The sequence below is a fragment of the Coptis chinensis genome, chromosome 1 (genome assembly GCF_015680905.1).
Source record: "Coptis chinensis isolate HL-2020 chromosome 1, ASM1568090v1, whole genome shotgun sequence".
Classification (NCBI taxonomy): Eukaryota; Viridiplantae; Streptophyta; class Magnoliopsida; order Ranunculales; family Ranunculaceae; genus Coptis; species Coptis chinensis.
The window spans coordinates 39,199,544-39,226,443 of record NC_141456.1 but is presented as its reverse complement, the minus strand read 5'-3'; the positions used below and the strand labels follow the sequence as shown (position 1 = coordinate 39,226,443).

The window sequence follows — 26,900 nt, the reverse complement described above, 5'->3', positions numbered from 1 at the left end:
GAGGTCAGTTCAATTCATTTGTATCAAGTTTCCGATTTCTCGTTAATTATTCACTGAGGTTAGTTCAATGCATTTGCATCCAGTTTCTTATATGAACCCAATTCATACCCTTTAATCTTACATGTTTCCTCTCCTCGGTTTCTTCTCAAAGATGAGAAATACTCACCATATTGAATTCATCAGCTGAACCCATTTGGGTTGTCTACGTACCCTCGAGCCCTTCTCGGAAGATCAAGATGTGCCATAGTTCTCATCCCCTCTTTCTCCTCCTCATCCCCTATTTTTCCTCCCTTCTAGCCGCCCCTCTTTCTCTTTTCTAGATGCCTCTCCATTTCTCTTCCTCTCTTTTCTTTTTAGGTCAATGTGATTGGACCTGTATAATATTAGGCCCATCTATTTGCCCTAATACCATACAAGGTCCACTTGTCTCTCTATCTCACTCCTTTTTGGATTATATTTTTGTGCTTTCATTTTCTCTAAGTGTTATACTCTTGGGCCTCTTCTACATGTGATGTCAGTGGTCATGAATATGGCTACTATAGATGGCCCCTCTCGGGTCTGTCGACGAAGACGTTGGACCCGAGAAGACCTTGATCCCTTTCCCTATATTCATACTTGAACTCTAAACCTTCGCGGTATCATATAACTTGATCTCATATTTTTGTATATTCCTTTGACACTAGCTCTGTGATATAAAAACTTTTGAAAGCAGTTTTTAATGGAGGTGTGCCAACTCGAAATGTCTAATAGTTTGAATATGTATTCATTTATGTCATTTTGGCTCACATTGATAGTTTCCCAACTCATCCCTTGAAGTTTTTAGCCCATACAAGTTTAAGGGAGCATCCAACCCATGTGATAGTTTAATGGGGTGTCCAACTAATGTTTGTTTTGGACATGAGGGTCCACGTATGGTTCCTCCCACTCGCATTCATATCCAGTAACAATTTAGTCTGCCCCCAAGTGTGATTCGGGGACAAGGGTCCACAGAGGGTCTTCTCAAACCCTTTCACTCTCATTTGTAAAACTCAACCTCTTTGCGAAGGGTCTCCTCCCTTCTATTCTCATTCGAAAAGCGCATTCGGGAACAACTCGGCTTGCCCCTAGTTCTGTTTGCCCCACACGCACTGTTTGGACACGAGGGTCTGCGGATCCTATCCCGCTCAAGGTTTCAGACACGAGGTTCTGGGATAGCTTGGCCTACCCCACATGCGCTGTTTGGACACGAGGGTCTACGGATCCAAGGAGCTCAAGGCTTTGGATATGAGGGTCTAGGACAACTTTGCTTGCCCTACACGCACTGTTTGGAAACGAGGGTCCACAGATCCTATCCCACTCATGACTTCGGACACGAAGGTCTGGGACAGCTCTGCCTGCCCCATAAGTGCTATTTGGACACGAGGGTCCACAGATCCTATCATGCTATATTTTGGAAAGCGCAATAGCATATCCGTGAAGGGTATTCTCGAACCCGTCCGCTCTGTTTCAGAAAATGCAATAGCATATCCATGAAGGGTCTTCTCAAACCCCTCCGCATGATTGCAAGGAATTGAAATACAAAGGAATAACATATATAGTATGGAATATCACATCAACATGCATAGTCAATAGAAATAGGACTCAAACAATCCAAACTGTAGTATATATTGATATTTGAAATTCCATGACTTATGAACCAGAAATTGGTTTGATAAGGAAATAAAATCTATTAGTAAAATCCATCGCCTATTAAAGATATCACTCTAATATTAGCCAATTGTTAACAAGAATTGTCGACAAAATCATTGGGAGTTATAAGAATTCTGGATTGGTTACATTCAGCTATATCGTAAAGTGCTACCGCAAATGACAAACTACACAAATCACTGCAAAATAAGCATGATAATGGCAAGTTAAATAAATGGAAAACCATATCCCTATTTTCACATTGCAGGAATATATAGAGAAATGGTCTCCACTGCCAACAATAATGATCAGAAGACTAAACTGGTAGAGGTGCTTTTACAAGAAAATAGATATACAAGAAAGAAGCAAATATAACCATTCGAAACAACTTCCATCCTGAGAATGACAAAGGTCAACAACCTCTTTCGAGGTATAGGAAGATTGCTCCACTATGCAAGCTTGGCTTATTCTATCAGTTTATAAGCATAACAGAAAGGCAGAAGATAAACTATAACCTACAACTCAAAAGCCTACAACCTAGGCATATTTGCATTGTAGTCCTATAATATTAAAATAGAATGGAAAGTATAACCTGTTTGAAAAGCACATTGAGAAGTACCTATGCTGAGCACTTAAACATTTACAACATATGATGAGTCACAAAATTTACCGGGCAAGGATTTAAGACATTTACGACAAAACACATCTTGCTATTCTGCCCTACCTCTGAACCAAACAACTGAAATTCTTGTAAGTGTTCACTTGTGCAGAGAATTACAAATGCCAAATAATAAACAATCTTAATAGTAGATGGTGACCAAATTAAATATGCGAGTGAAGATCAAGTGAAGTGTTCAGTAGTCAAATATATAACGTCTTGGAGAAACAGCTGAAGGGCGTTCTCCAGGTCACCTATGTCTTGTAACTGTCCAGTTCTAGCTGAAGAACAGACTAGTCAAAAAGAGAAAACTTGCCAAAATCTAATAATGTAGGCTTAATAAGTGCAATAATACTTGCCAAAGAATGAAAATATGGAAACTAATCTTTTGGTTCAGTATCGAGACTAGAATTTGTAGCATGTGTGGGAAAGAACTCAATGTGAGTGTGGTGATAGCAAAGTGTAATTGGAAAAGAGAGATGCCAAAGTATTTGGTATAAATAGCAGAATTGGAAATACTTAGCTTGTCGAAATTGTAAGATAAAAGTGATGGAGTAAGAAGCGAACACTTAGCTTGTTAAAATAGATAAGTGATGTCTTGAGCAATCTCGTGGAAATCAAGTCAAGAGATATCAAAGGTTATGGAGTCGATACAACAATAGACCTGATTTAGAGCCTTGCTTTAATGGAATTCAGTAGTGTGTGGACCGAGCGCGCTGTTGGTAGTGTAGATTTAATGTGTTGACCAGAAGAACCTTTAGTGTTCATTGATCAAGTTTGGCAGTTCTTCATAGTAGTTCGTGTGGTAATACGTGCTGCTAGAATTGATTGAATGCCTTGAGCAAATAATGTCCCTTTGACGAAAAGAACCACCCGCAATAAAGTGAGCTATACTGATTCGGGGATCCGATTGAGCAAGTGTGCCAGTAGTGCGATGCTTAGTTGATAGTGTGGTGGGAGTCGTCTTTGTTATGCTTCGACTGGGAGGACGTTCATCCAATTTATTGAGAAGTTGTTGGAAAGCACTACAAGACGTCAATTCCTACAGGACATCAAGATAGTTGTGGCATTATCTTATGAAATACGATACTAAAAAATTTCCACCTGAAAATTCATCTAGCACTACTACCATAGATGTTATAAAGGCATGGCAAGAAAATATGTTAAGGGAATAATATAGTTTGAATGCTAGAGTCACATGGTATCATCTCAGGTAATGTGTTAAGCTAACATGCTAAGGTAACGTGTTAGAATTGATATCCAAATATAACGTGTTGGCATCTAGTGTTTGCTATTTTATTACGTGCTCACTTAGGCATTTATACAAACAATTTATCATTACTGTGATGAAGAGAACAACAACATAATTACTGCATGTTATAAATGTAACCGTAAACACATTCGACTGTAAAATTGACTAAGACCTTGATATGCGTAGATTATGAGCTACACTACACTTGTTATATAGGGTAATCCACCTATTATACAGATAAATGGCTTGCTAATGGCTGTCATGTCTACAATAAATAAACTACTTAATATAAAGAAAAGGAGAAACTACTAAGAATTGGCCCCTAGCCTTCACCAAGAGAGGGAAAGAGGGGGTGAAACCTACACCTAGCTTTTAGACAGATCAACAGGTGCAGTTTGTATACTATACAGGTAAATTGTTATAAGCTTAAAGAACTAAGCATCCTGGGATTGGGTGATTAAAGTATTAAAAATAAATATGTAGTGGGGTGTGGGGTGGGGGTAGACCATTGATGCTAAAGTTTCTGTCATTGTTGGTAATGTTAGAACCGTTCCAGTTGGTGAATTGCATTCTGCAAAATGGTCGGTGTGATTAGATCTCGTTTTTTTAAGGCTATGATTTGAGCTTGAAGTTCCGAAGTGGAAACCTGTAATTGTTCATTTGGTGGGAGAAGTGTTTCCCCATATACGGTGCCATTGTATGAACCCAATTCATACCCTTTAATCTTACATGTCTCCTCTCCTCGGTTTCTTCTCGAAGATGAGAAATACTCACCATTTTGAATTCATCAGCTGAACCCATTTAGGCTGCCTACGTACCCCCAAGCCCTTCTCGGAGGATCAAGCTGTGCCGTAGTTCTCATCCCCTCTTTCTCCTCCTCATCCACTCTTTTTCCTCCCTTCTAGCCACCCCTCCATTTATCTTCCTCTCTTTTCTTTTTAGGTCAATGTGATTGGACCTGTATAATATTGGGCCATCTATCTGGCACAATACCATACAAGGTCCACATGTCTCTCTCTCTCACTCCTTTTTGGATGATATTTTTGTGATTTCATATTCTCTAAGTGTTATACTCTTGGGCCTCTTCTACATGTGATGTCAATGGTCATGAATATGGCTACTACATTTCTGATTTACCGTTATTTATTATTGTTTGAGGTTAATTCAATGCAATTGCATCCAATTTCGATTTCCCGTTAATTATTATTTTAGTTAAGTTCATTGCATTTGTATATAGTTTCCGATTTCCAGTTAATTATTCTTCTTTGGAGTTAGTTCAATATAGTTGCATCCAGTTTCCGATTTTCCGTTAATTATTCTTCTTTGTTAGTTCAATGCATTTGCATCTAGTTTCCGATTTTCCATTAATTATTCTTCTTCAAGGTTAGTTCAATAAGGTTTCATCCAGTTTCCGATTTTCGTTTATTATTCTTTGAGTTTAGTTCAATGCATTTGCAACCAATTTCCAATTTCATGTTAATTATTCTTCTTTTAGGTTAGTTAAGTGCAGTTGCATCCAGTTTTTAATTTTCCGTTAGTTATTATTTTTTTAGGTTAGTTCAATGTGTTTGCATCTAGTATCCAATTTCCCATTAATTATTATTCTCTGAGGTTAGTTCAATGCAGTTGCATCCAGTTTTCAATTTTCTGTTAATTATTCTTCTTTGAAGTTAGTTTAATGTTGCTGCATCTAATTTTTGATTTTTTGTTAATTATTCTTCTTTGAGGTTAGTTTAACACATTTGCATTCAATTTTCAGTTATGCGTTAATTATTGTTTGAGGTAAGTTTACAGTCTAATTTCCGTTAATTTTTTTTTTAGGTTAGTTCAATGCAGTTGCATCTAGTTTCTGATTTTCCATTAATTATTCTTTGCGGTTAGTTCAATGCATTTGTAACTAATTCCCATTACTTATTCATTGATGTTAGTTCAATGCATTTGCATTAAGTTTCTGATTTACCAATAATTATTTTTCTTTGAGGTTAGTTTAATACAGTTGCATCTAGTTTCTATTTTCCAATTAATTATTTTTTGAGGGTTAATTGCATTTGCATAAAGTTTTCGATTTCCCATTAATTATTCTTCTTTAGGGTCGTTAGTTCAATATAGTTGCATCAAGTTTCAATTTCTGTTAATTATTCTTCTATGAGGTTAGTTCAATGCATTTGTATATAGTTTCCGACTTCCCGTTAATTATTCTTCTTTGAGGTTAGTACAATGCGGTTGCATCCAGCTTCCAATTTCCCATTTATTATCCTTTGAGTTTAGTTCAATGCATTTGCAACCAGTTTCCAATTTTTTGTTAATTCATCTTCTTTTAGGTTAGTTAAGTGCAATTGCATCCAATTTTCGATTTCTTGTTAATTATTTTTCTTTGAGTTTAATTCAATATGTTTACATCCAGTTTTTGATTTTCCGTTAATTATTTTTCTTTGAGGTTAGCTCAATGCAGTTTCATCCAATTTTCAATTTCTTATTAATTATTATTTAAGTTTAGTTCAATGCATTTAGATCCACTTCTCAATTTTCTATTAAATATTCTTCTTTGAGTTTACATTAGAATGCAACTCAAAATATGGGCATGGTAAATTTTTTTAATTTTCCATTAATTATTCTTTTTTTAGGTTAGTTCAGTGTGTTTACATCCAGTATCCAATTTATCATTAATTATTATTCTCTAAGGTTAGTTCAATGCAGTTGCATCAAGTTTCCAATTTTCTGTCAATTATCCTTCTTTGAGGTTAGTTCAATGTAGTTGCATCCAGTTTCCGAATTTTAATTTGTTAATTATTTTTCTTTGAGGTTAATTCAATGCATTTTCATCCAGTTTTCAGTTGTACGTTAATTATTGTTTGAGGTAAGTTTACAATCTAATTTCTCATTAATTATTATGTTTTGAGGTTAGTTCAATCCAGTTGTATCTAGTTTTCGATTTCCCATTAATTATTCTTTTCGTTTAATTTAATGCATTTGCAACCAATTTCCGTTACTTATTCATTGAGGTTAGTTCAATGCATTTGCATTAAATTTCGATTTACCGACAATTATTTTTCTTTAAGGTTAGTTTAATACAGTTGCATCTAGTTTCTGATTTCCAATTAATTATTTTTTGAGTTAAGTTAATTACATTTGCATAAAGTTTTCAATTTCCTATTAATTATTCTTCTTTGGGGTTAGTTCATTATAGTTGCATCAAGTTTCTGACTTCCTGATTTCTCGTTAATTATTCTTCTTTGAGTTTAATTCAATGTGTTTACATCCAGTTTTCAATTTTTAGTTAATTATTCTTCTTTGAGGTTAGCTCAATTAATGCAGTTTCATCCAGTTTTCAATTTCCCATTAATTATTATTTAAGTTTAGTTCAATGCACTTAGATCCAGTTTCTGATTTTCTATTAAATATTCTTCTTTGAGTTTACATTAGAATGCAACTCAAAATATTGGCATGGTAAAATTGTGGAGTCAACTCCTAAAGCAAGGGAAGTCCCAATTTCATTTTTGTCCTTTCAGCGGTCCCCACTAGACTTGCTCTTAGGGTAGTAACTTGTAAAATGGTGTAAATGTTATGTTTCGTCTAACCTTACTGGAGTAGGCAATTTGGGGGAGATGGATTGGTTAATTTGGTTTGACTGAGTTCGTATGGACTAACTGCCTACGTATCAAGTTCTCTCTCTTTGGGGGTAACTTGAATCAGGTCAGACCTAGTTCCTCATCCTCTTTATATAGGCAAGGACCCCGTACCAGATTTTCAGGTCACTTATGAGCCATGAAGGCGAGTTATGAAGAATCAATGAGTTGTGTGCCTGAAACTTCAGTCTTGATGGTTGTAATAAAGGCTTACCTTACGGCCGTTGTGGAGTGAGAGGAGTGAAATGAGTGGGCACTACGGAGGTCGCTTCTTGGTGAGATCGTCTACTTGACTCGAGTCACTTTGAAGCGAGCTCGCAGGTCGAGTACGAGAGATCGGTTGGTGGTGACATCACTCTGGGCGCGAGTTGAATAGATTGCTTGCCTGAGTCGAGTCACTATGAAGCGAGATCTAAGGACGAGGATACGAGGCCGGTTGTTAGTTCTGCACATGCTGGACACGTGTGTGGTATTCATTGGATGTGAATATTACTCCCTCACATAACCCCATCTCAGTAGGTAGTTTAGTACGTTTTAATGATCTGTTGAGAGAGAACGTTTACACGTGTGTATCACATGTGAGGAATAATAACCGCCTCGGTTTGAGGGATTTTGAAAAGACATCGGTTTAAGAAGACGTGTCGTTTGGGGTTTAGGGGATAATGATTGTTTTTCAAAAAATGAACTGGTGGCTTATTGCATATGCGTTGGGAGAGTTGAGGGTTTCTCATTTTGCTTCCAACTAAAAACGAGAGCATAAGGTTAGTTTTCTTCCTTCTACCATTGTTGCTTGCTTTTCCATTTTCTTTTGTCATTGTTATTTCCGTTTGGTTTTAAGGTTGTCTTTAGTTGTGATTGTTATTGGTATTGTAATACATCAAAAGATATGTTTGATTCGGATGACACTCGATCTGGGGAGAGTCGAGAAGTGTCTTTGGGTTATGATGCGGTAGAGGAGGATGTGGCAGAGCCAATAAGGTTTGAGGGTGTAGATGATGATGTTAAATCTGACTCTGTTATTGCTATAGCTAGCAGTTTGAATAGTGGAACGACATCGTCCTCTAGTGGTTTGCCTCCCAGGATAGTAGATAAGCAAGCTTTAGAAAGCTTTTTAGATTTAAGGGAGGCGTATAGTATAAAAGGTTAGCGATATGGAAATACATGAACTGGGGGATGATGCAGATGTTTTTAGCAATGCGTTCTCACTGCTAGGTATGTTGTATGTGAGGGGCAGCTGCAAGCTAGAATGAGGATACCGTTTTCAAGGCTTACCAATGAATTTTTAAATTTTTGTGAAAAAGCGCCCTGCCAGTTCGTTGGTAATACCTGGCGCTTGCTTAGGGTTTTTGACTTGTTAAATGAGAGTGGTGAGTACCATATTGGGGTTGCGAATATTGTTGAGCATTTTGCGGTGAAACGATTTAAAGCTAATAATTTTAGCTTACAGACTTTGACTGGGAAGTCAAGCGTTCTGGACAGTGTAAGCAACGAGCCTTGGGAGAGAAGGTCGTTGTTGTTAATTGGAAATTTTTATGCTAGTGGGTTTGGTGTTCACACTAGGATTTGCAATTTTGCTGGTACGTACTAGTGTACTGTCCTTTGTATTGATGTCTTGGTTGTTGGCTTTGATTTTGATATCTTTCTGTATTGTTTTGCAAAGGTCGCTATTAGAGAGCGAACTGAGTGTGGTGTGATTGAGAAGTTTGCTAAGCTGAGACGGGCTGCTAAGCAAGAAAAACTTCCTGAGGTAGTGAACTACTTCATAGAAAGGGGAGGTCACGAAGTTAGGTTAAAAAGGCGTAACCAAAAGAAGAGGGCACGTGGACGAGCTGCTCGAGAGCCTTCGACTGAGTTATTGATGGATAGGGAAAATAGTGGCATTATGACTAGGGAGGAGAGGAATCGTATTGGGCAAGGGCGAACTGCAGGAGGTGGGTCGGATAGGCGGACTGAAGAGGGAAGGGGGAGGGGTCATGAGACTTCCTCTATTGCAGTGGAGGACATCTCTTTCACTCCTTGTGAGCGGAGTAAGTCACTAAAGCGGAAGGCTGATGCTCCTGACCCGAGGGCTGCTAAGGTCGAGAGAGGCTGAGATTGTGCTTGGAAGTAGCTCTGGTGGTGCGGGCTGTGAGCGGAGTGGTGGAAAGACCGCTCACAGTTCGAAGGCGAGGACCCAGGTTGATTTCAGTATTCTGGGTAGTGGTGGTACTGAAATTGTTCCAATTCCTCCTGCTGGCAGGGTGAAAGAGAAAGGGGTTGCCAAGGATAGTGGGAAGGGTTCTTCTGGAAAGGGTAATGGCATTTTGGAGCACAATATGGAGCATAGTACAAAATATCAGGATATGGGTATTTATCGATATTCAATTTCTGGATATGTATCGTGGATATATCCTCTTCTTTGGGGATATTTGACATTGTTTCACATGCAAATATCGTGGATATATCCAAAATATCGACAAATATCGTGGTTATTGTAGATATTTCTTGATATATCATGATACATTATTTATATTTATTTGAAATATAATGGTAAATATTAAATAAAATTGTTATATACACAAAATATCACCAAATATCTCCAAACATCGCAAAAATATCCCAAAATATCACAAATATCGCTGAAATATCACCAATATTTGCAGTCGTATATATCTCTAAACATATCGTGATATTTATATATATTTCTCTGAAATTTGGATAGATATCCCCAAATATTGTGATATATCGGGATATTTTGTACTATGATCTGGAGTACGTTAATGAGAGGTCAGGGAAAAAACAGTTTGTGAAGAGGTCAGACATTAGTTACTTGTTTGCACCTATAGCAGCTTGTTTACTGGAGGGGATGATGCTCGATGGAGATAGGAAGGATCTTGATTCTAAGGGTCTAGAACAGAACCTGAGGGCTATAGACCTGGCGTACTATTTGGTAAGCGATCGAGTTGTCATTGTTGGATTTATTTGTCACTCTTTCATCTATTTGTGTTTGAATGTGCACCTGTGTGATGTTACGATATTTTTTTGGTGTAGTCGATTGATAGTTGGTTATCAAAAGTTAAAGACGGCGGCTCAAATTGCTGAAATGGAAAAGGGTGAGGTCGAGGTCTTGAAGGACGAGCTGGTGTATGTTTGCAAGGTGTAGGAGTCTGAGAAGAAAGAGTTGGACGCTGTGAAGGCGTAGCTCATCACTGAGACTCTAGAGAAAACACTAGCTGTCAACATGGTGAGCGACCTGGAGGGGAAGTTGGCCACTGCTAACGACTTTGCCCAGAAGTGCATGGGGGTGATCGCTGCAGGCGAAAAGGGCATATGATGATATGTGCCTTGAGCTAGATGAGCTGGAGCAGAAGTATGAGCAGCTCAGAGAAGAGCATGAACGTGGGGTTTTGGGTGAACAAGAGAACGTCTCACCCGAAGATGCAAGTAATGCTCTTAATGTAGTGCTCTCTGTTGGTGCCTCTACCCATATTGATCCAGTTCCTATTGTTGGCGAGCTAGAACTGAACCCTGCCGTCAATCCTGCTGCGACCTCCATAGAACCTGACTCGTCTCTTATGCTGGATCCTCTGCTAGTTGATGCCTTTGACCAAGTTGTTTGATTGCTTTTGCTTTGAGAGGTGTTAGGTTTTTGCTTGTCCTTATGATTGATTGTTGTGATACAATAGAGCTGGTTTCCTGGGCTTGCCTAGGCAGTTCACTTTATCTATCGCTTTAGTTGGACGAACTGGTTTCCATATAAGTGGCAGTTCTGTAGCTTTAAAGAACTGACTTCCTAAGTGTGTTCAGGCAGTTCATATTTGCATTTATAAAAGGCATGTGTACTTTGAAGTATGATCTTACTTTTGTTTGAATGCTTGTTGCATATACTTTAGTAGGAATTTGACCTAGAAATATATATCCCATTGTCTAGGAAGACATAGGATGCTATGAAGCGTTTGAGCTTCTTTGAGTATACTGCTCAGGAGAGCGTTTTGACTGTTCTCAAGAACGTTCTGCACTAAGTTGATCCCAGAGTCTGATGTTATCAACTAGTGAGAAGTGTTGGAGCTATGAAGCCCTTGAGCTCGAGTGAGCGTTGTAGCTTAAGTAAGCGTGTTGCTCTTAGAGAGTAGTCTTCACTAAGTTAATCCTAGAAATGTAGGTTTTGAATTAGTGAGAGGTATGTTAGCTGTGTACTCCTGAGCTCGAGTGAGCGTTTAGTCATTCAGAACGTTTGAGCTTTGGAGAACGTTTAAGTTTGTATGAATGTTTTGCTCTTAGAAAGCGTTCTACACTTAGTTGATCCTAGAAATATAGGTCTCCAACTAGCGAGAAGTATTAAGGCTAAGTAGCATGTGGGCTATGTAGCCCTGAGCTCAAGTGAGTGTTTAGCCATTCAGAACGTTTGAGCTTTGGAAAGCGTTTGAGTTCGTTTGAATGTTTTGCTCTTAGAGAGCGTTCTGCACTTAGTTGACCCTAGAAATATAGGTCTCCAACTAGCGAGAAATGTTAAGGCTAAGTAGCTTGTGAGCTATGTACCCTTGAGCTCGAGTGAGCGTTTTAATGTGGAGAAAGTTTAAGCTCTGTAGAGCGTTTTAGTTCGAGTGAGCGTTCTTGTGCATATACTTGACAACATTGGGATATTGCAGCTCATTGATGCTGAATAAAACTATATGGATAATGTTAAGAGAAAGAATTCTTGGAAATGGAATTTTTTATTGATAAAATTTTATTAACAAGAAAGTATTCCAAGGACGTGGAAGTGCCTGTCCATCTTGGGTTTTGATCCAATATGCTCCATTGCCAATGACTCGTTCCACTATATAAGGGTCTTCCCAAGTTGGTGCTAGTTTCGAGTCATCCTTAGTCTTTTTCAAGACTATGTCGCCTAGTTGAAAACTTTGAGGGTTAACTCGCTTGTTACATGTCTTCTTGCCACTCGAATGGTGCTAGGTTGCGTCGCTCTTCAAGTAAGTCGACCTCTTGAGCGAGAATGGAGTCATTGGACTAGATTCAACGATCTCAGATCGAGTCGTTGTAATTGTAAGCTCAGTAGGGATGACAACCTCAGTACCGTAGCATAGTGAGAATGGTGATTCGCCTGTGCTAGAGCGAGCTGTCGTTCTATGAGCCCATGGGATGCTTTCTAGTTGCATTGGCCACTGGCTTTTGTTCTTTTCAATCTTCTTTTCCAAGTTTTCCAGAATTGCTTTGTTACTAGCTTCTGCTTGACCATTGCTCTGAGCGTACTGGGGAGTGGAGAACGCGTGAATGATCTTCCACTTGGCTAAGAATTCTTTGACTATTTTTCCCTTGAACTGTGAGCCATTATCCATCACCAATGTGTGGGGGAGGGCAAATCTGGTAATGATGTTGGTCCAGATGAAATTTCTGACATTAGACTCTTTGACATGAGCCAAGGGAATCGCTTCCACCCATTTGGTGAAGTAGTCGGACGAACCAAAAGCCTATACTTTTCTGTGGAATAAATGGACCCATAATGTCCAAGCCCCACATGTGAAATGGCCAAGGGTTGGCAATGTTGATCAGTTCACGAGCTGGCTGAATGATGTTGTGGCCAAATTTTTGGCACTTAATGCATTTAAGTACATATTTCTTGGTATCGATCTACATTCATGGCCAGAAGTATCCTTGTGAGATAATTTTGTGAGCTAGAGAGTGACCTCTTGTGTGGTTTCCACATTCTCCCTCGTGGATTTCTGCGAAAATCGGCTGACCCTATTCTGGGCTTATGTACCTCATATGGGGTCTTCCATCGGATTTTCTAAAAAGTTTACCGTTTTCGAGGCAGTAGCGACTTGGCTAATATTGAACTTGTCTAGCCTTTGTACGATCTGTTGGTGCCTTGCGGAGCTAGATATAATCTATGATAGGTTGCATCCATGTTTGATTCATTTGAGTGTCAGAGAGTGGGCATAGGTTGGTAACTTCTAGGACGTGCTTATTTTGGTAAGCAGGTTGGTCAACTACTTCGATGAGTAGTTTCCTAGGGTCACAGTTCGGTGTTTGGGTCGTGAGGTACGCCAAGTTGTCAGCATGGCGATTCTTTTCCCGTAGGAAATGTTGTATGGTGACTCTTTTGAAAGATGGTAATAATTGATCTACAACTTGAAGGTACTTAGAAAGGTTACCTTCATTGGTGGTATATTCATAGGAGACCTGGTGAACTACTAGTTGGGAATCGTTAAAGACCTTGAGCTCCTGCACATCAAGTTTTAACGCCAGATCGACGGAGTCCCATGATCAGGGCTTCGTACTCCGCTTCTTTGTTGGAGGTCGCAAAATCGATACGAACTAAACTTTTCTACCATAGAGCCATCTGGTGACACTAGAACTACTCCTACTCCATTGTCCCCTGGATTGCTAGCTCCATCCATGAATTATGACCATATTGACGGGTCTAGTTGTTTAGAGGTCGGGGTGTTGTCTTTTGGTTCCCAGTTCAGGTCGTCAACTAGGAAATTTGCTAAAAAATAGCAATGACCTGACCTTTCTGAGAGGTTCTTTGGGTGAATTCAATGTGGTGTTCCCTGAGTTCTTCTGCCCAAACTGCCATACGAGTCGTCTTGTTGGCTTTAAGAAGTATCTTCTTTAGTGGCAGGTCGGTGAGCACTTTGATTGGGAGTGCTTGGAAGTAAGGTCTGAACTTTCTTGCTGAATAAAGTAGTGCTAGTACTGCCTTTTCAATGTGGGAGTAGTTCTTTTTGGCTGGCAACAATGTCTTGCTGATGAAGTAGATCGGTTTTTCTACATTATGTTCCTCTTTGAAGAGAACTGAACTGATAGCGAATGCAGAAACAGCTAGGTATAGCCCTAATGTTTCACCATCAATCGGTTTTGCCAGCACAGGTGGTGTTGTCAAATAGTCCTTGAGAGTAGAGAATACTTGGTGGCATTGCTCGTTCCATGAGAATTGTTCACCCTTCTTGAGAATTTGTAGAAAAGGTTGACATTTGTCTGATGCTCTCGATATGAATCGGTTCAGAGCGGCCACCATTCCTAACAGTTTATGTATTTGCTGCTTTGTTTTTGGGTCGGGCATGTCTAAGAATCCTCGAATCTGGTCAAGGTTTGCTTCAATCCCACGCTGTGAGACTTGATACCCCAGAAATTTCCCAGAGGACGCCCCAAAGAGGCATTTCTCAGGGTTAAGCTTCATATGAGTTTGCCGAAGTCTGGAGAATGCTTGCGTGAGGTGATCTAAGTGATCTCTAGCTTTCTTGCTTTCGACGACCATGTCGTTTGATAAACTGTAAAAACAGTACTAGATTTCTCTAACTTGCTCTTAAGTTATAAATTATTTATTTCCTACTCTCACATATATATTCATGCAATATATAGAGTATGAAATCGTTCCATTCTTAACTTTCTAGACTTAAACGAATTCAACTAATCAAACACAAGGAAACAATGGTGAGAGCAATATTTATGGATGTGAATTTATACTACAAAACTAAATATATAAATTTAACTTATACTAATTTAATTAAAGCAGTTGAATATGACTTGAATAAAATATGGAGAAAAATAGAGAGAGATTAAAATCCACTTTTTAATTTCTTAACATGCTAGCATAGATTTGTATAGAAAACCCTAGACTAGATATTCTCACACAAGGTTAAAATATATAGACTAGACCTTTAATGATCCCTAATTACTTTATACTATCTCTAGTCATAAACTAATTAGCATGAGAGAAAACTTGTTCCCATTCTCATGACAAACTTACTATTCTCTAGTTTAGGTTAAACTCTTTATATAGGAGAGGGTTAAGTTTACAGTTTCGTGCATGAGCTTTGGAGCTATGTTTTGGGCCACTAAATCAAGCCCAAAACCTAATTACTTAAGTCTAAAAAGGGTTTCTTTGTGGGAATTTACTGCAACACCCATTTTGTCCATTTTTACTACTCTGATTGGGTCAGGGCTTATACCATTAGAAAGCTCTTTCCGAGCCAGTCGTTTTGACATATAATAGGCCCAATTATGAGGTATGAGTCCAAAGATACAGTCTGCAGAAGTTATGTTAACTTTTCTGCTCTTTTTCTACCCGCATTGACATTGATTTTTTAGCTTTAACTAGTCTTTACAAAAGCTTTTTCTCCTTGAAACTTGGGATTTAATCATATAATTTCTCTAGCAAGCAATTTGACTCCTTTCTCTTGCAAAAGTGATGTATTTCTTCATATAATTGATTCCAAGACCTGAAATACACAAAAAAAATGTAAACATTAGTAACTCTTATTTATTATAAACATAATTGGCCTAAATGTAATACTATTAAGGGGTTGAAACTACAATTTTAGGCTCTTATCAAACCACCCCCAAACAGCATTTTGTTTGTCCTCAAGCAAATATGTGAAATTAAAATAAGTGGCAAAAAATGTATTCCTAATTACTCTCGTTTGCTGAGTGCGACTGCATTGACCATATGCAATAAGGCCTTAAACCACTAAGAATTCCCTAGTGGACGAGTTATAGCCTCATGAGAGTTTTCTAGAGAAGGTACTCATAAACTTTATTTATACTACAACGACTAAGAAATAAAAGTAATTGTCCCCTAATTTATCTCAGATATCTATATATCTAATTATTATTTAAACAAAGATCATCAATCTAACTCCTAAATTAATACATGCATAATAATCAAATCATCTTAAGATAAACAACTATACAATTAACTATGCTATGAATTGCAGTGGCAGGTTTTTTTCTAAAACTTTTGGATAGCGTGCCTAAGTAGGTTCTCACAAGGAATGTGTCTAGACACATAACACTATGATTTTCCACTCAATTTTGCTAACTCCAATGTGCAGTGAGCACACATTTCCTCACAATCTCAATGACAATCCAAGGAAGCCGAGGTCGATCAAACACATCTACCACTTACTATCACACCAACCTATTCCTAATTGAGCTAGATGTCTTTATTAGGTGATACGGGGCGTAGGTATTGGTTAAAGAATGAAAGAAATGGATATTTAAAAAGACAAATATGAGAAGATAGGGTATTCATATTATGTAACTAGAGAAAACATCGTTCTTATTTTGCTTCTACACTTTGTTTCCATCCTTAGCCTTTTTATTTTGGCTTTTTTACTCCTTTTATTCTATTTTTGGAGTTTTTATTTTATTTCTATTTCTATTTCTATTTTATTTTATTTTCTTTGGATGAAAACTTCTTTTCTTTTTCTTTTCTGAAGCAACTAACTAATTTTTGGTTTTCCACAGGTCTTTCTCTTTATTTTTCTTACTCATCCTATTTTGCAGACTCATTCAAGATAGGTAGGCTTATTTTTATTTTTATTGGTTTTAAAGATGGGTAAAGGATTTGTGGTTGGGAAAAGGCTAATGAAAAGGCTCAGTGGGGAGACTAGCGGATAATTACTTATAGGTATGAATTTTTAGCTATATCGATCCAAATAGGGCCTAAATTCTTGCTTAGGATATGATATGGTAATCAAGCAAGTGGATGTGTGATTTCTCTACTTAGAATTTACTTCTCCCTTATGTCATCACTCAGATATTTCACTCTTATGAGGCTTTTAGGTTAGATGCTCACAGGATATGCATTAAGTACTCTAACCTAGGTCTCAAAAAAATACTGCCAAGTACAATCAAAGATGCTCATGCAAGATGTTCGTGAAAAAGATGCAATGACTATAACCTACGTATTAATCTAAGTTTCAAAAATTAAATCCTAATTCAAGTACTACGTGAGATTTCTAGATTAATATCATCATGGAGAAGGGAACAATACCATTATCTCAAAGTGCATAACATAAACTATATTTTTGATTTTTTTAATTTTTTTTAATTTTTTTATATAATTTTTATAAGACAAATAATACGTAATATATAACCTAATATGTGCTTAAACATTTACAACATGTTTCTATACCATCCCCAAACAGAATCATGCTTTGTCCCCAAGGTATGGAATGAAAATAAAGGATAGAGAGTAACATAGAAATGTGCTTGTAAATGGGATCACCTGAAAAAGAAAGTTAATCTATACTAATATAAAAAAATAAAAACATACACAACTCATATATGAGTTCCTCCCAATATGGGGATAACATGAAATAATAAATAGCGTTTGGGACATAAGCGGACTCTAACAAAAATAAAATAATATCATACGTTCACAAATCAAGCATGCGCCTATTGTGGCTCCTATCAGATTAGCTTCCGAAATTCCATGAAATAGTAAATTTCATGAAATTAAGGTACCTAATTACATTATGAATCCCAATAAAATTAACAAAGAATATGGATTCTATATTTCGATATTTATACATGCAATTTTAATACGTGAACGTACAATGTGCTAAAATTAAATATACCACCCCCAAACAATTTGGGAGAAGGGGGTTCATCAAATAATTCAATAGCACAATTAAATTATGTAACTAACTAATTTTTATGATTTTTAACATTTTATAAAGAAAAGTGTGTAATTTACATCCTAAAAGTGCCTAATTTTTGCAAATGTTTCTATTCCACCCCTAAACAATCGAACGTTTTGTCCTCAAAGTGTAAAAAGATAAGGAAAGAATTTACCATAAAAACGTGGCAAAAATTGGCAGTACCTGTAACAAAAATAGTTAACACGGAATGCACCATAAAACATAATTAAGCACCAAGATGTTGTATGACGCAGCTTAGCGGAATGAGAGTGAAGCTTGATAGACCTAGAACGGAACCGAGCATGCACCTTCTTCTTCTTTGAACGAAAGGGTGTCCAAGTGAATGCTTGTGAGAAAATGGATGGTTGTGGAAAATACGTGGGATATAGATAAGTATGAACTGTCTCAAATCTGAAAATGAAGGTGTCAAGTGGCTTGTCCTTAGGTATTATTTCTGTATTAGGAGGGTTTAGAAAATTATGAAGCACAGGAGAAGCAAGCTAAGGTCAAGTACAAACTCAAGATTCCTTTGAAAATGTGGAAGGTGGGGAATATTGGTGATGGAAGGTGAATGAGTGACATGAGGATGTGAGGTGGGTGAATGGTGCTAAACTAGTGTTCTCAGTTCTAGATCATCAGAAGCCTTGAGATATGCAAGACATTCCTCAATAGGTGGGTTAGAAGAATCAGTGGGATAGAGGTTGACAAATTCTTCTTCTGTCATGGCGTCGAGGGATGAATGGATGTCAATTGGAAGGGACTCGTGAGGTGGTGAAGAAGGGTTGCAAAAGAGTCGAAAGAAATCTCCCTCAATTTCATCTATGTCTAGGGAATCAAAATTGTGGTCCTTGTCTTTTTCCATAAGAGGGTATCTACTAGTGTGGGGACGAAAGCGTCAGCCGCACTAACGTGAGATACAAAACTCTCAATGGACTTCACTTCTCCTTCTATAGGCAAATCTAGTTGTCCTTGCTTTTGTCTAAACATGTTAACTTCCACAGAAAGATTTCCAAAAGAAAGAGTCATTGAGCCATCCCGACAATTGATTTGGGCATTGGCGGTTGCAAAGAAAGGACGTCCTAAGATGATGAGAATGGAATCATGAGCAACTTCTGTGTCAAGAATAACGAAGTCGGCAGGATAGTAAAAGTCTTGAACTTTAATGAGAATATTTTCAACTACACCCTTAGAGTACTTAATAGAACGATCGGCTAACTGCAAAGTCATTTTGGTTGGTTGAAGTTTGGTTAGACCTAGTTGTTTATATAAATAAAAATGGAGTAAGTTAACACTCACCCCCAGGTATAATAGAGCAGTTGTTATGAAGTAATTTCCCAAGGTGCATTGTACAGTAGGACAACCAGGGTCTTTGTACTTAATAATTATGTTATGTTTAGATAAAGAGGGATATTGTTCAATTAAAAAGGCTTCTTGGGGTATGTTGGTTTTCCTCTTCATGGTGTACAACTCTTTTAGAAACTTAGCGTGTCTAGGTAGACATTTTATACCATCTAGGAAATGTAGGTTTATAGTCAAATTCTTAAACACTTCCCTAATCTCATTTAAATTCTCATCCTTTTTAACAGAATTGGTCTTTGGGGATACGGTGGTTTATCTCTATATTTAGCATAAGGGTCAACAGTATTATTAGTTTTTGCTTTATCTTTAGCCGTTTTCCATCTAGGTGTCCATATTGGAACCTCTACAGGTATAAGATCTTCAATTTCTATGGTGGTATTCGGTAAGGTTGTACCTTTTGGTTGTGGTTGGACTAGAACTTCTATAGTTGTAAGGTCTTCAGTTTCTATGACAGTATTCGGTATGGTTTTATTTTCAGCTTCCGTTTGCGGGGGATCTGCAGGCATAGTTACTTTGTTATCAACTACTCTACCTGAATGAAGGGTAGTGACTGCCTGTAGGTCCCCTTGGTTTATATCACCATTACAGTGAATACTATTCACTTTAAAGGCGGTGTTTGTTAATGTAGGATTAGGCACTGATTGACCTGGAAGCACGCCTGTTTGGTTATTATTTTGGTTAGGAGACATGTCAATAAACTTTTAGCACAAAGACTGTGTAGGGGAAATTCGAGTATCCCCTGATCTTCTTCTGTGCCTTGTGATCTAGAAGCCTTTACTGAATAGAGAAGGGATGAGATGATGGCGAGTTTAGGGTTGAACCGTCTAACGGCTGCCTACGTATCTCCTTTGTTATTTAGGGGAATCAAACCCTATTTTGCATAGTTCATAAGAGCGAATCCCTATGGTTTATATAGGAAGAGCTACGAGAGTCTTAGGGTTAGGGCTGTCTTCACTGATTGTGAGTTCCCTTCCATCTTTGGACTTTGCCTTCCTATTAGGATTCCTCTTCTTATGGAAGTCTGAATCTAGACCATATCTTATGAGAGGTAAGTTTCCTTGTTGATCATAATGTCCCATCGTGTATGGGAAGATTATATCTAAAAGGTAACTCCGAAGATATGTCATCAGGATTCCTTCCTTATCATTAGAGATCACCATCTTCAATTTTCTTATGTTCAGGAACTGTCTATATCCGTTCCTAACAACTTGGAAAACTGTCATACTTAGAGGCGGTCAGCCACGTGCATAGCACATGTCCACTAAACACTCGTGCTAAACACGAGATCACTTATTCATGGAACTAATATGATGGTCCTCGTCTCATTCTGGACATCTATAATCTTAGGTTATTTCCCATACAGGTGTCATCTATTCATTCTGGACACCTTCTCGCTTTTCATCTAGGAGATCCATTTCTTTACATAACAACTCCTCATTGTCCAGAGTGTGCACAACATCTGACTTCGGAGTGAGGGCTATCAGTTCTGGAGGTATGACAACTTTAGTTCCGTAGGTCAATGAAAATGGGGACTCACCAGTTGACCGTTTGGGTGTAGTTCGGTATGCCCATAGGACCTTAGGTAGTTCCTCAACCCATGAACCTTTCGTGTCGTCTAATTTATACTTCATGTTATCCAAGATGACCCTGGTAGAGGCTTCAGCCTGGCCATTGCCTTGTTGATATCTTGGAGTTGAGAACAGATGGGTAATGTGAAACTCCTCACAGAGTTCAGCGACCAATCCTCCAGCGAACTGTTGCCCATTATCTGAGATGATAACTTTGGGTATGCCAAACCTGCAGACAATGTTGTTCCAAATGAACTTTCTGACTTCCTGTTCTCGAATGAAGATAAGGGGAACTGCTTCTATCCACTTGGTGAAGTAATCCATCACAACCAGTAAGAATCTGACATTGCCAGGAGCAGGTGGTAGAGGTCCTACGATGTCAGCTCCCCACTGTGCAAATAGCCATGGGCTGGCCAATGGGTGCAGTTATATTGCTGGAGCATAGATTAACGGACCATATCAATGACATTTTTCACATTTGCAGGCAAAAACCTGTGTATCCTTTTGCATATAAGGCCAAAAGTACCCTTGCCTTAGGATCTTGAGAGCTAGTGTTCTGCCCCTAGCCTGGTTGCCACAACTTCCTTCATGAATTTCTCGCATAATCCGTTCAGCGAGGTCTGGGGAGAGACATCTGAGATGAGGTCCCAGAAAGAACTTCTTGTACAGATCGTCTCCAACGAGGGTGAATCTTTATATCTTTGCAAGCAAACACCTTGCTACATTCTTATCCTCAGGGAGTGTCCTGTCTTTTAGGTTATTGGGAAATCTCCCAAGAATTCTGCTAATGCCTGACTTTTCTTTGAGATTTTGGGGACGTAAATAATATCATATTCTGACAGTTGCATAGACCATTTAGCTAGCCTTCCGAACCTATTCGGTCTTTCCAGAACTGATCACAATTGGTACTCTGTGATCACTCTGATAGTGTGGGACTAGAAGTACGGTTGTAGTTTATCTGCGGTAAAAACAAGTGCTAAAGTGACTCTTTTGAGTTTAGGGTACCTTGTTTCTGCTGGTAAGAGCGTCCGGCTCAAGAAATAGATAGATTTTTCAACCTTCTTTTCATCCACCAGTTTCAGTATAGAAATGATGTCGTAGTTAGATGAACAGAGATAAAAACCCAGGACTTCTCCTTCAACAGGCTTTGAAAGGATTGGCTGTGCCCCCAGGTATGTTTTGAGTTGATCGAACACCTTTTGGCATTCTTCTGTCCATGCGAAGGAGGTGTTCTTTCGCAGTAACTGAAATAGAGGTTTGCACTTATCTGAACTCTTGGAGATGAACCTATTCAGAGTTGCTAACCTATCTATAACTTTTTGAACCTCTTTCATGTTTTTAGGTGAGGGCATTTCTATGGGCACCCAGATCCGATCTGGGTTTGGCTCAATCCCTCTCTTAGTAACTAGGTACCTTAAAAACTTCCCTGATGAAACAGCGAAAGCACATTTCACAGGGTTGAGTTTCATGCAATACTCTCGGAACATGAAAGAGTTTCTTGGTAAGGGGAAGCTATCCTTAAGAGTTTCTTGATTTAGGTTGGTAAAATCTACGCAAAGGCGAACTGTGCCATTCTTTTTTGGGACTACTACTATGTTAGTGACCCATTCAGGGTAGTCGACCTTCCTAATGAAACCAATCTTTTTGAGATTTTTGACTTCTTTATTAATTGCTTTTTGGAACCTAAGGGATAGCTTTCGAGGTCTTTGGCGAACTGGTTTTGCATTTGGGTTAACATTTAACTTATGACATGTAATGTTGGGATCAATTCTAGGCACATCGATATACGACCAAGCAAAAACATCTTTATTTAATGATAAAAACTTACAAGTTGTGCCTTGAGAGTAGGATCAATGTTAGCTCCTACATAAACAAACTTGGGGTCATCCTCAGTTCCTAGGTTGACCTTTTCCTTCATCTCGGTCTAAGTAGTCCGCCTCAGTGGGTTGAGCGACCTCTGGGGTCTTGGTTTCTTGCGGTGTCTCTTTCACTTGAAGGGGTGGGGCGACCTCTAAGGTCTGGACTTCTGGAGGGATGTTTTTGATCAAGCCCCCAGTGTTCTCTTTAGCGAGCTCGCTGTGTGGGGTATTGGTCAAGGTCTTGACTTCAAAGATGAAATCTTCTGCCAGCTTGGTTTTGGCGATCTCTCCTTTATTTTTTAGTGAAGCCCTAGTGGGTTTGCTAACTGAGTGGATCTGATGACAGTTGTGAACGTCGAGCTGGTTGCTTTGGTGCTCTATCATGCCTCTGGGGCTGGGGAAACGCAACACTTGATGAAGTGTTGACGGGACTGCTTGCATCTTATGGATCCAACGGCGTCCTAGTATAGTAGTATATGATGAGTTGACATCCAGCACGCTGAAGCGTGTGTTAATGCTGATCTTGTCTTCATGTGACTCCACTGAGATAGGTAGAGTGATGTCACTTATTAGATCGGCTCGTGATCCGTTGAAGCCATAAAGGGGGGCTATTGGATCGACCATAACTGATTTGGGCAAGTTCATCTTCTTTAGAGTTTGATAGAATAGGATATCGCACGAACTGCCTGGATCGATCAGGAAGATTTTGACAGTCCAGTCACTGATTCTAACGTGGACTACCAAGGCATCATTTTGTGGGAGGCACAACTTGTTGAGGTCGGCTTCAGTGAAGGTGATGTCTCCTGAGTTGTGGCCATTTGTTCGTGGGATGGGGGCCGCTTATGAGGAGAATTGGTAGACTTCCTGGAGGGTGCCTACTCATCTCCTTTTCTTTCTGGAGGACGTGACCGAGTCGTCTTGGAAGATGATCATGTTGATGGTTATGTTGGTGTCTTTGTCAGAGGAGTGCTGGCAACACTCGTGACGCGATCGCTCATTTGAACATCCTCTTCCATGAGAACGAGCTCTGTTGCTTGGGCGTGGTGGAGTTCGGCTTCGCTCTCTGTGAGCCATGCGTTTGTGATGCAGGTCGCCATCGGGTATATCAGTATAATGTTTGATATGCCCTGCCTCGATGAGGTCTTGAAGGTAGTACTTTAGCCCCCGACATTCGTTGGTCTCATGGCACTTTGCTTTATGGAAAACGCAGTACAACTTCCCTGGTGTGTCTTTTGGCCGCTTTACCTCAGGTTGGTAATAGGCCGTGTTTTTTATTTTCTCTAGTATATAACTTGGAGATCTTGTAAGCGCAGTGAACTCTCTTTTGGTTTGGTTTCGGGTGCTGGTCTGCTGACCGTGTTGCCTAGGTTGCTTGTTGGAAGATGGGGTGTTATCTGAGATTGCATGCAGCGACCTCACCTGCTGCCGTCAACCTTTCTTTCTCGAGGCCTTCAGCAAGCTTGATGTACTTCTCCACACGTGAGTACAATTCGACTAGTGTTTCAGGGTGCTATTTTATTAGCGACCTGGACATATCAGTGTTTTTTCTGATCGAATTGGTGAAAGCCACTGTGGCGAACGACTCCTTGAGGCCACTCTCCATGGACAGTAGCTCTACCTTAGAACGTCCCATGAAGGTGCAAATTGGTTCGTCACTCTTCTGAGACAGTTAGAAGAGTGAATTGAGGTCGGCTGTCTTACATCTGTTGTGGACGTACTGGCTGGCGAATTGGTCAGTGAGCTTTTCGAAGATGTCGATTGAGTTTGGTCCTAGAGAGTAGAACCAATCGAGAGCTCTGCCTTTTAAGCTTGCTGGGAACAAACGACACTGCAGGTGGTCGAACTCCTGCACATTGTAGAGTGCAAGGCTCTGAATATAGCGAGCTACGTGTTAACCAGGGCACGTTCTACCGTCGTACATTGAGAACCGAGGCTAAATGAAATCTTGGGGGGAGGTTTATTGAGTACCTCGAGCATGAAAGGTGATGCCCGGTACATCTTCAACATCTTTTGGACGACTTAAATGGCATCCTTCTTCCCAGTGCTCTGTTCGATTTGCTGGGAGAGACTATTGATCTGCTGGTTAACCTTATTGATCCCGTCCTTAGCGATAACCCTATTTAGGCTTTGGGACTCGACCTGGGTTTTGAGAGCGGCGTTCTCCTGTTGGAGCTGGGTGATGCTATCGTTCATGGTTTCCATCTAGGTAGCCATAGTCTTCAGTTGATCTTGGAGGTTCTCCATGCTTCGTGGGCTTGAGATTTTGTTTGAAGGTTTTTTGTTTGAAGGTTCGTGAACTAAAGAAATCGAGCCATAGGCGGCGCCAATGTAAAGGTTATGTTTCGTCTAACCTTTATGGAGTAGGAAATTTGGGGGAGATGGATTGGTTAATTGGGTTTGAGCGAGTTCGTATGGACGAACTGCCTACATATCAAGTTCTCTCTTAGGGGGCTTGAATCAGGTCAGACGTAGTTCCTCATCCTCTTTATATAGGCAAAAAGCCCGTACCTCTTGCTCTTCTGCTTCATGTCAGATACAGATATTCAGGTCACTTATGAGCCATGAAGGCGAGTTATGAAGAATCAATGAGATGCGTGCCTGAAGCTTTTGTCTTGATGGTTGTAATAAAGGCTTACGTTATGAGCCGTTGTGGAGTGAGAGGAGTGGGCGCTATGGAGGTCGCTTCTTGGTGAGATTGTCTACTCGACTCGAGTCACTTTGAAGTGAGCTTGCAGGTCGAGTACTAGAGATCGGTTGGTGGTGAAATCACTTTGGGTGCGAGTTGAATAGGTTGCTTGCCTGAGTCGAGTCATTATGAAGCAAGCTCTGAGGACGAGGATACGAGGATCGAGGTTTTTTTTTTTTTTGAAATGGCTAGGGGTTAAGGCGACCCCAACCTTTATTTAATCAAGAGCGCAAGTACATTTTTCCTTCTTTATCCCTTTTAACCAGTTCATACATTTTTTGGTCCATTGGAGGGATATGATACAAAATATCATTACATGAGGACTTCCTCAGCTTGGATAGATAGTCGACTACTTGGTTTCCTTCTCTAAAACATGTTTAAAAAAGATTTCGTCAAACTTTGGAATAACAGCCCATATCTGCGCTATTAGATTCCTGCAATACCATGGCGACACTTCTTCCTTCCTAATTATTTGGATCACTCGCATAGAATCTGATTGAACTTGGAGTCTATGTATGTTCATCGCTATCGCTCCTTCAAGCCCTTTTTTGTACCATAGGCGGTTCACAGTGCAACACCGATATTCTGGAGCTACCTTCATGCCTTGAGTAAGTAACATCTCCATTGCAGTCTCAGATTGCTCCTCCAAACCCCCGCTTCCACCTTGGAGAGCCATCGAGTTAAGAGTGTGAGCTGTGTGTCCGACTTCTCCCATCGCACCCATTTTGCTTCATTCTTTGTTGAACTTTGCCCTACACCCGGTCGGCCAAGAGGGCTCTCAATAATCCATCCTCCTTAACTGTTTCTAGCATCTTCCCTAAGTATATCTTCATCTTTGTTAAAGTACTCGACGATACTTACGACCTCGGCAGCTCTGAATCGCTATTTCTTGAGTCTCCGGTTCCTTTTCGGTCCGGATAGCTTGGACAAAGAACACCGATCAATGCCTTTATCACTTCAAGCAATCATCGATTTCGATCTGCAGATTCGCATGAGATGATACCACTCTTCATGTGAATTGCGAACCACTGCTGTTAGCCCCATTGCTTTCTTGATGCTTTGCCAGACTAGTTTCGAAAATGAACACTCAAAAAATAAATGTGCCGAACTTTCCTCTTGCGAGTCACATAAACAGCATCTTGATTGCCCAATCACTTTCTTCATTCGAAGTTGATTTTGTGTGGGAAGGCATCCTGAGAATAGCTGCCACATAGTGAAAGCATGTTTTGAGGTCACAAGCTTCCCCCAGACTATCTTGTACCACTTCACCTTACTACGGACATTTTTTAGAGCGGCATATGCTGAGGAAATGGAAAACTCTCCAGAACTTGACGGAGTCCATATAACTTGATCATCAAGAAGGGAAATTATTGATTTCGGTTTCCATGATCCATTTCTTGACTTCACATTCCGGCATTTCTGTGATGGTACTCGTCCATTCTCCATTTGAAATGATCTGCACTACTTTAGCATCCCGGGTACCGAGTTTAGAAGAAGGTCTTTAGCTTGAGCATTTAGAATTAGTGGCCCCCGAAAGCACCAAGGTTCATGCCGGCTTCGTGTCATTTCCATTCGCTATCCGCACCGGACTAGCTTCCATGCAACTTCTCTATGCTCCAAGATACCTCGCCAAACCCGGGAGCGATCCTTTGGAGCTTTCATTGTCCGAAATGCCTTTGCTTGATTTGTTGATCCCAAGACCATTTAACCCATTGGGGCTCTCGATTTCGAGCGGTTTAAACACTAGGCGCGATAGGTCGCTTTGATTCCACACTCTTGGGTCAATCAGCCCTAGCCCTCCTTGTTCCTTGTCCAATCGCA

General features: G+C 39.6%; 1 protein-coding gene and 1 long non-coding RNA gene across 2 annotated transcripts; both read right to left on the bottom strand.

Annotated features, from left to right (window-relative positions):
• Positions 1–1,622: 1,622 nt before the first annotated feature.
• Positions 1,623–4,205, bottom strand: LOC147523924 (uncharacterized). Its single transcript, XR_015196815.1, has 2 exons — positions 4,082–4,205; positions 1,623–3,365 (listed from the first exon to the last, which is right to left on the bottom strand). It is a non-coding gene; the product is annotated as an uncharacterized LOC147523924 (long non-coding RNA).
• Positions 4,206–26,036: 21,831 nt separating this feature from the next.
• LOC147523923 (uncharacterized) lies at positions 26,037–26,525 on the bottom strand. The gene has a single exon (XM_086572943.1). The coding sequence runs from the start codon at positions 26,523–26,525 to the stop codon at positions 26,037–26,039; it is 489 nt and encodes a 162-aa protein (XP_086429069.1).
• Between the last annotated feature and the right edge of the window lie 375 nt (positions 26,526–26,900).

Excerpts from the sequence above, each read along its gene's own strand:
- LOC147523923 (XM_086572943.1), bottom strand. The coding sequence starts at position 26,525 with ATGGAGAATGGACGAGTACCATCACAGAAATGCCGGAATGTGAAGTCA.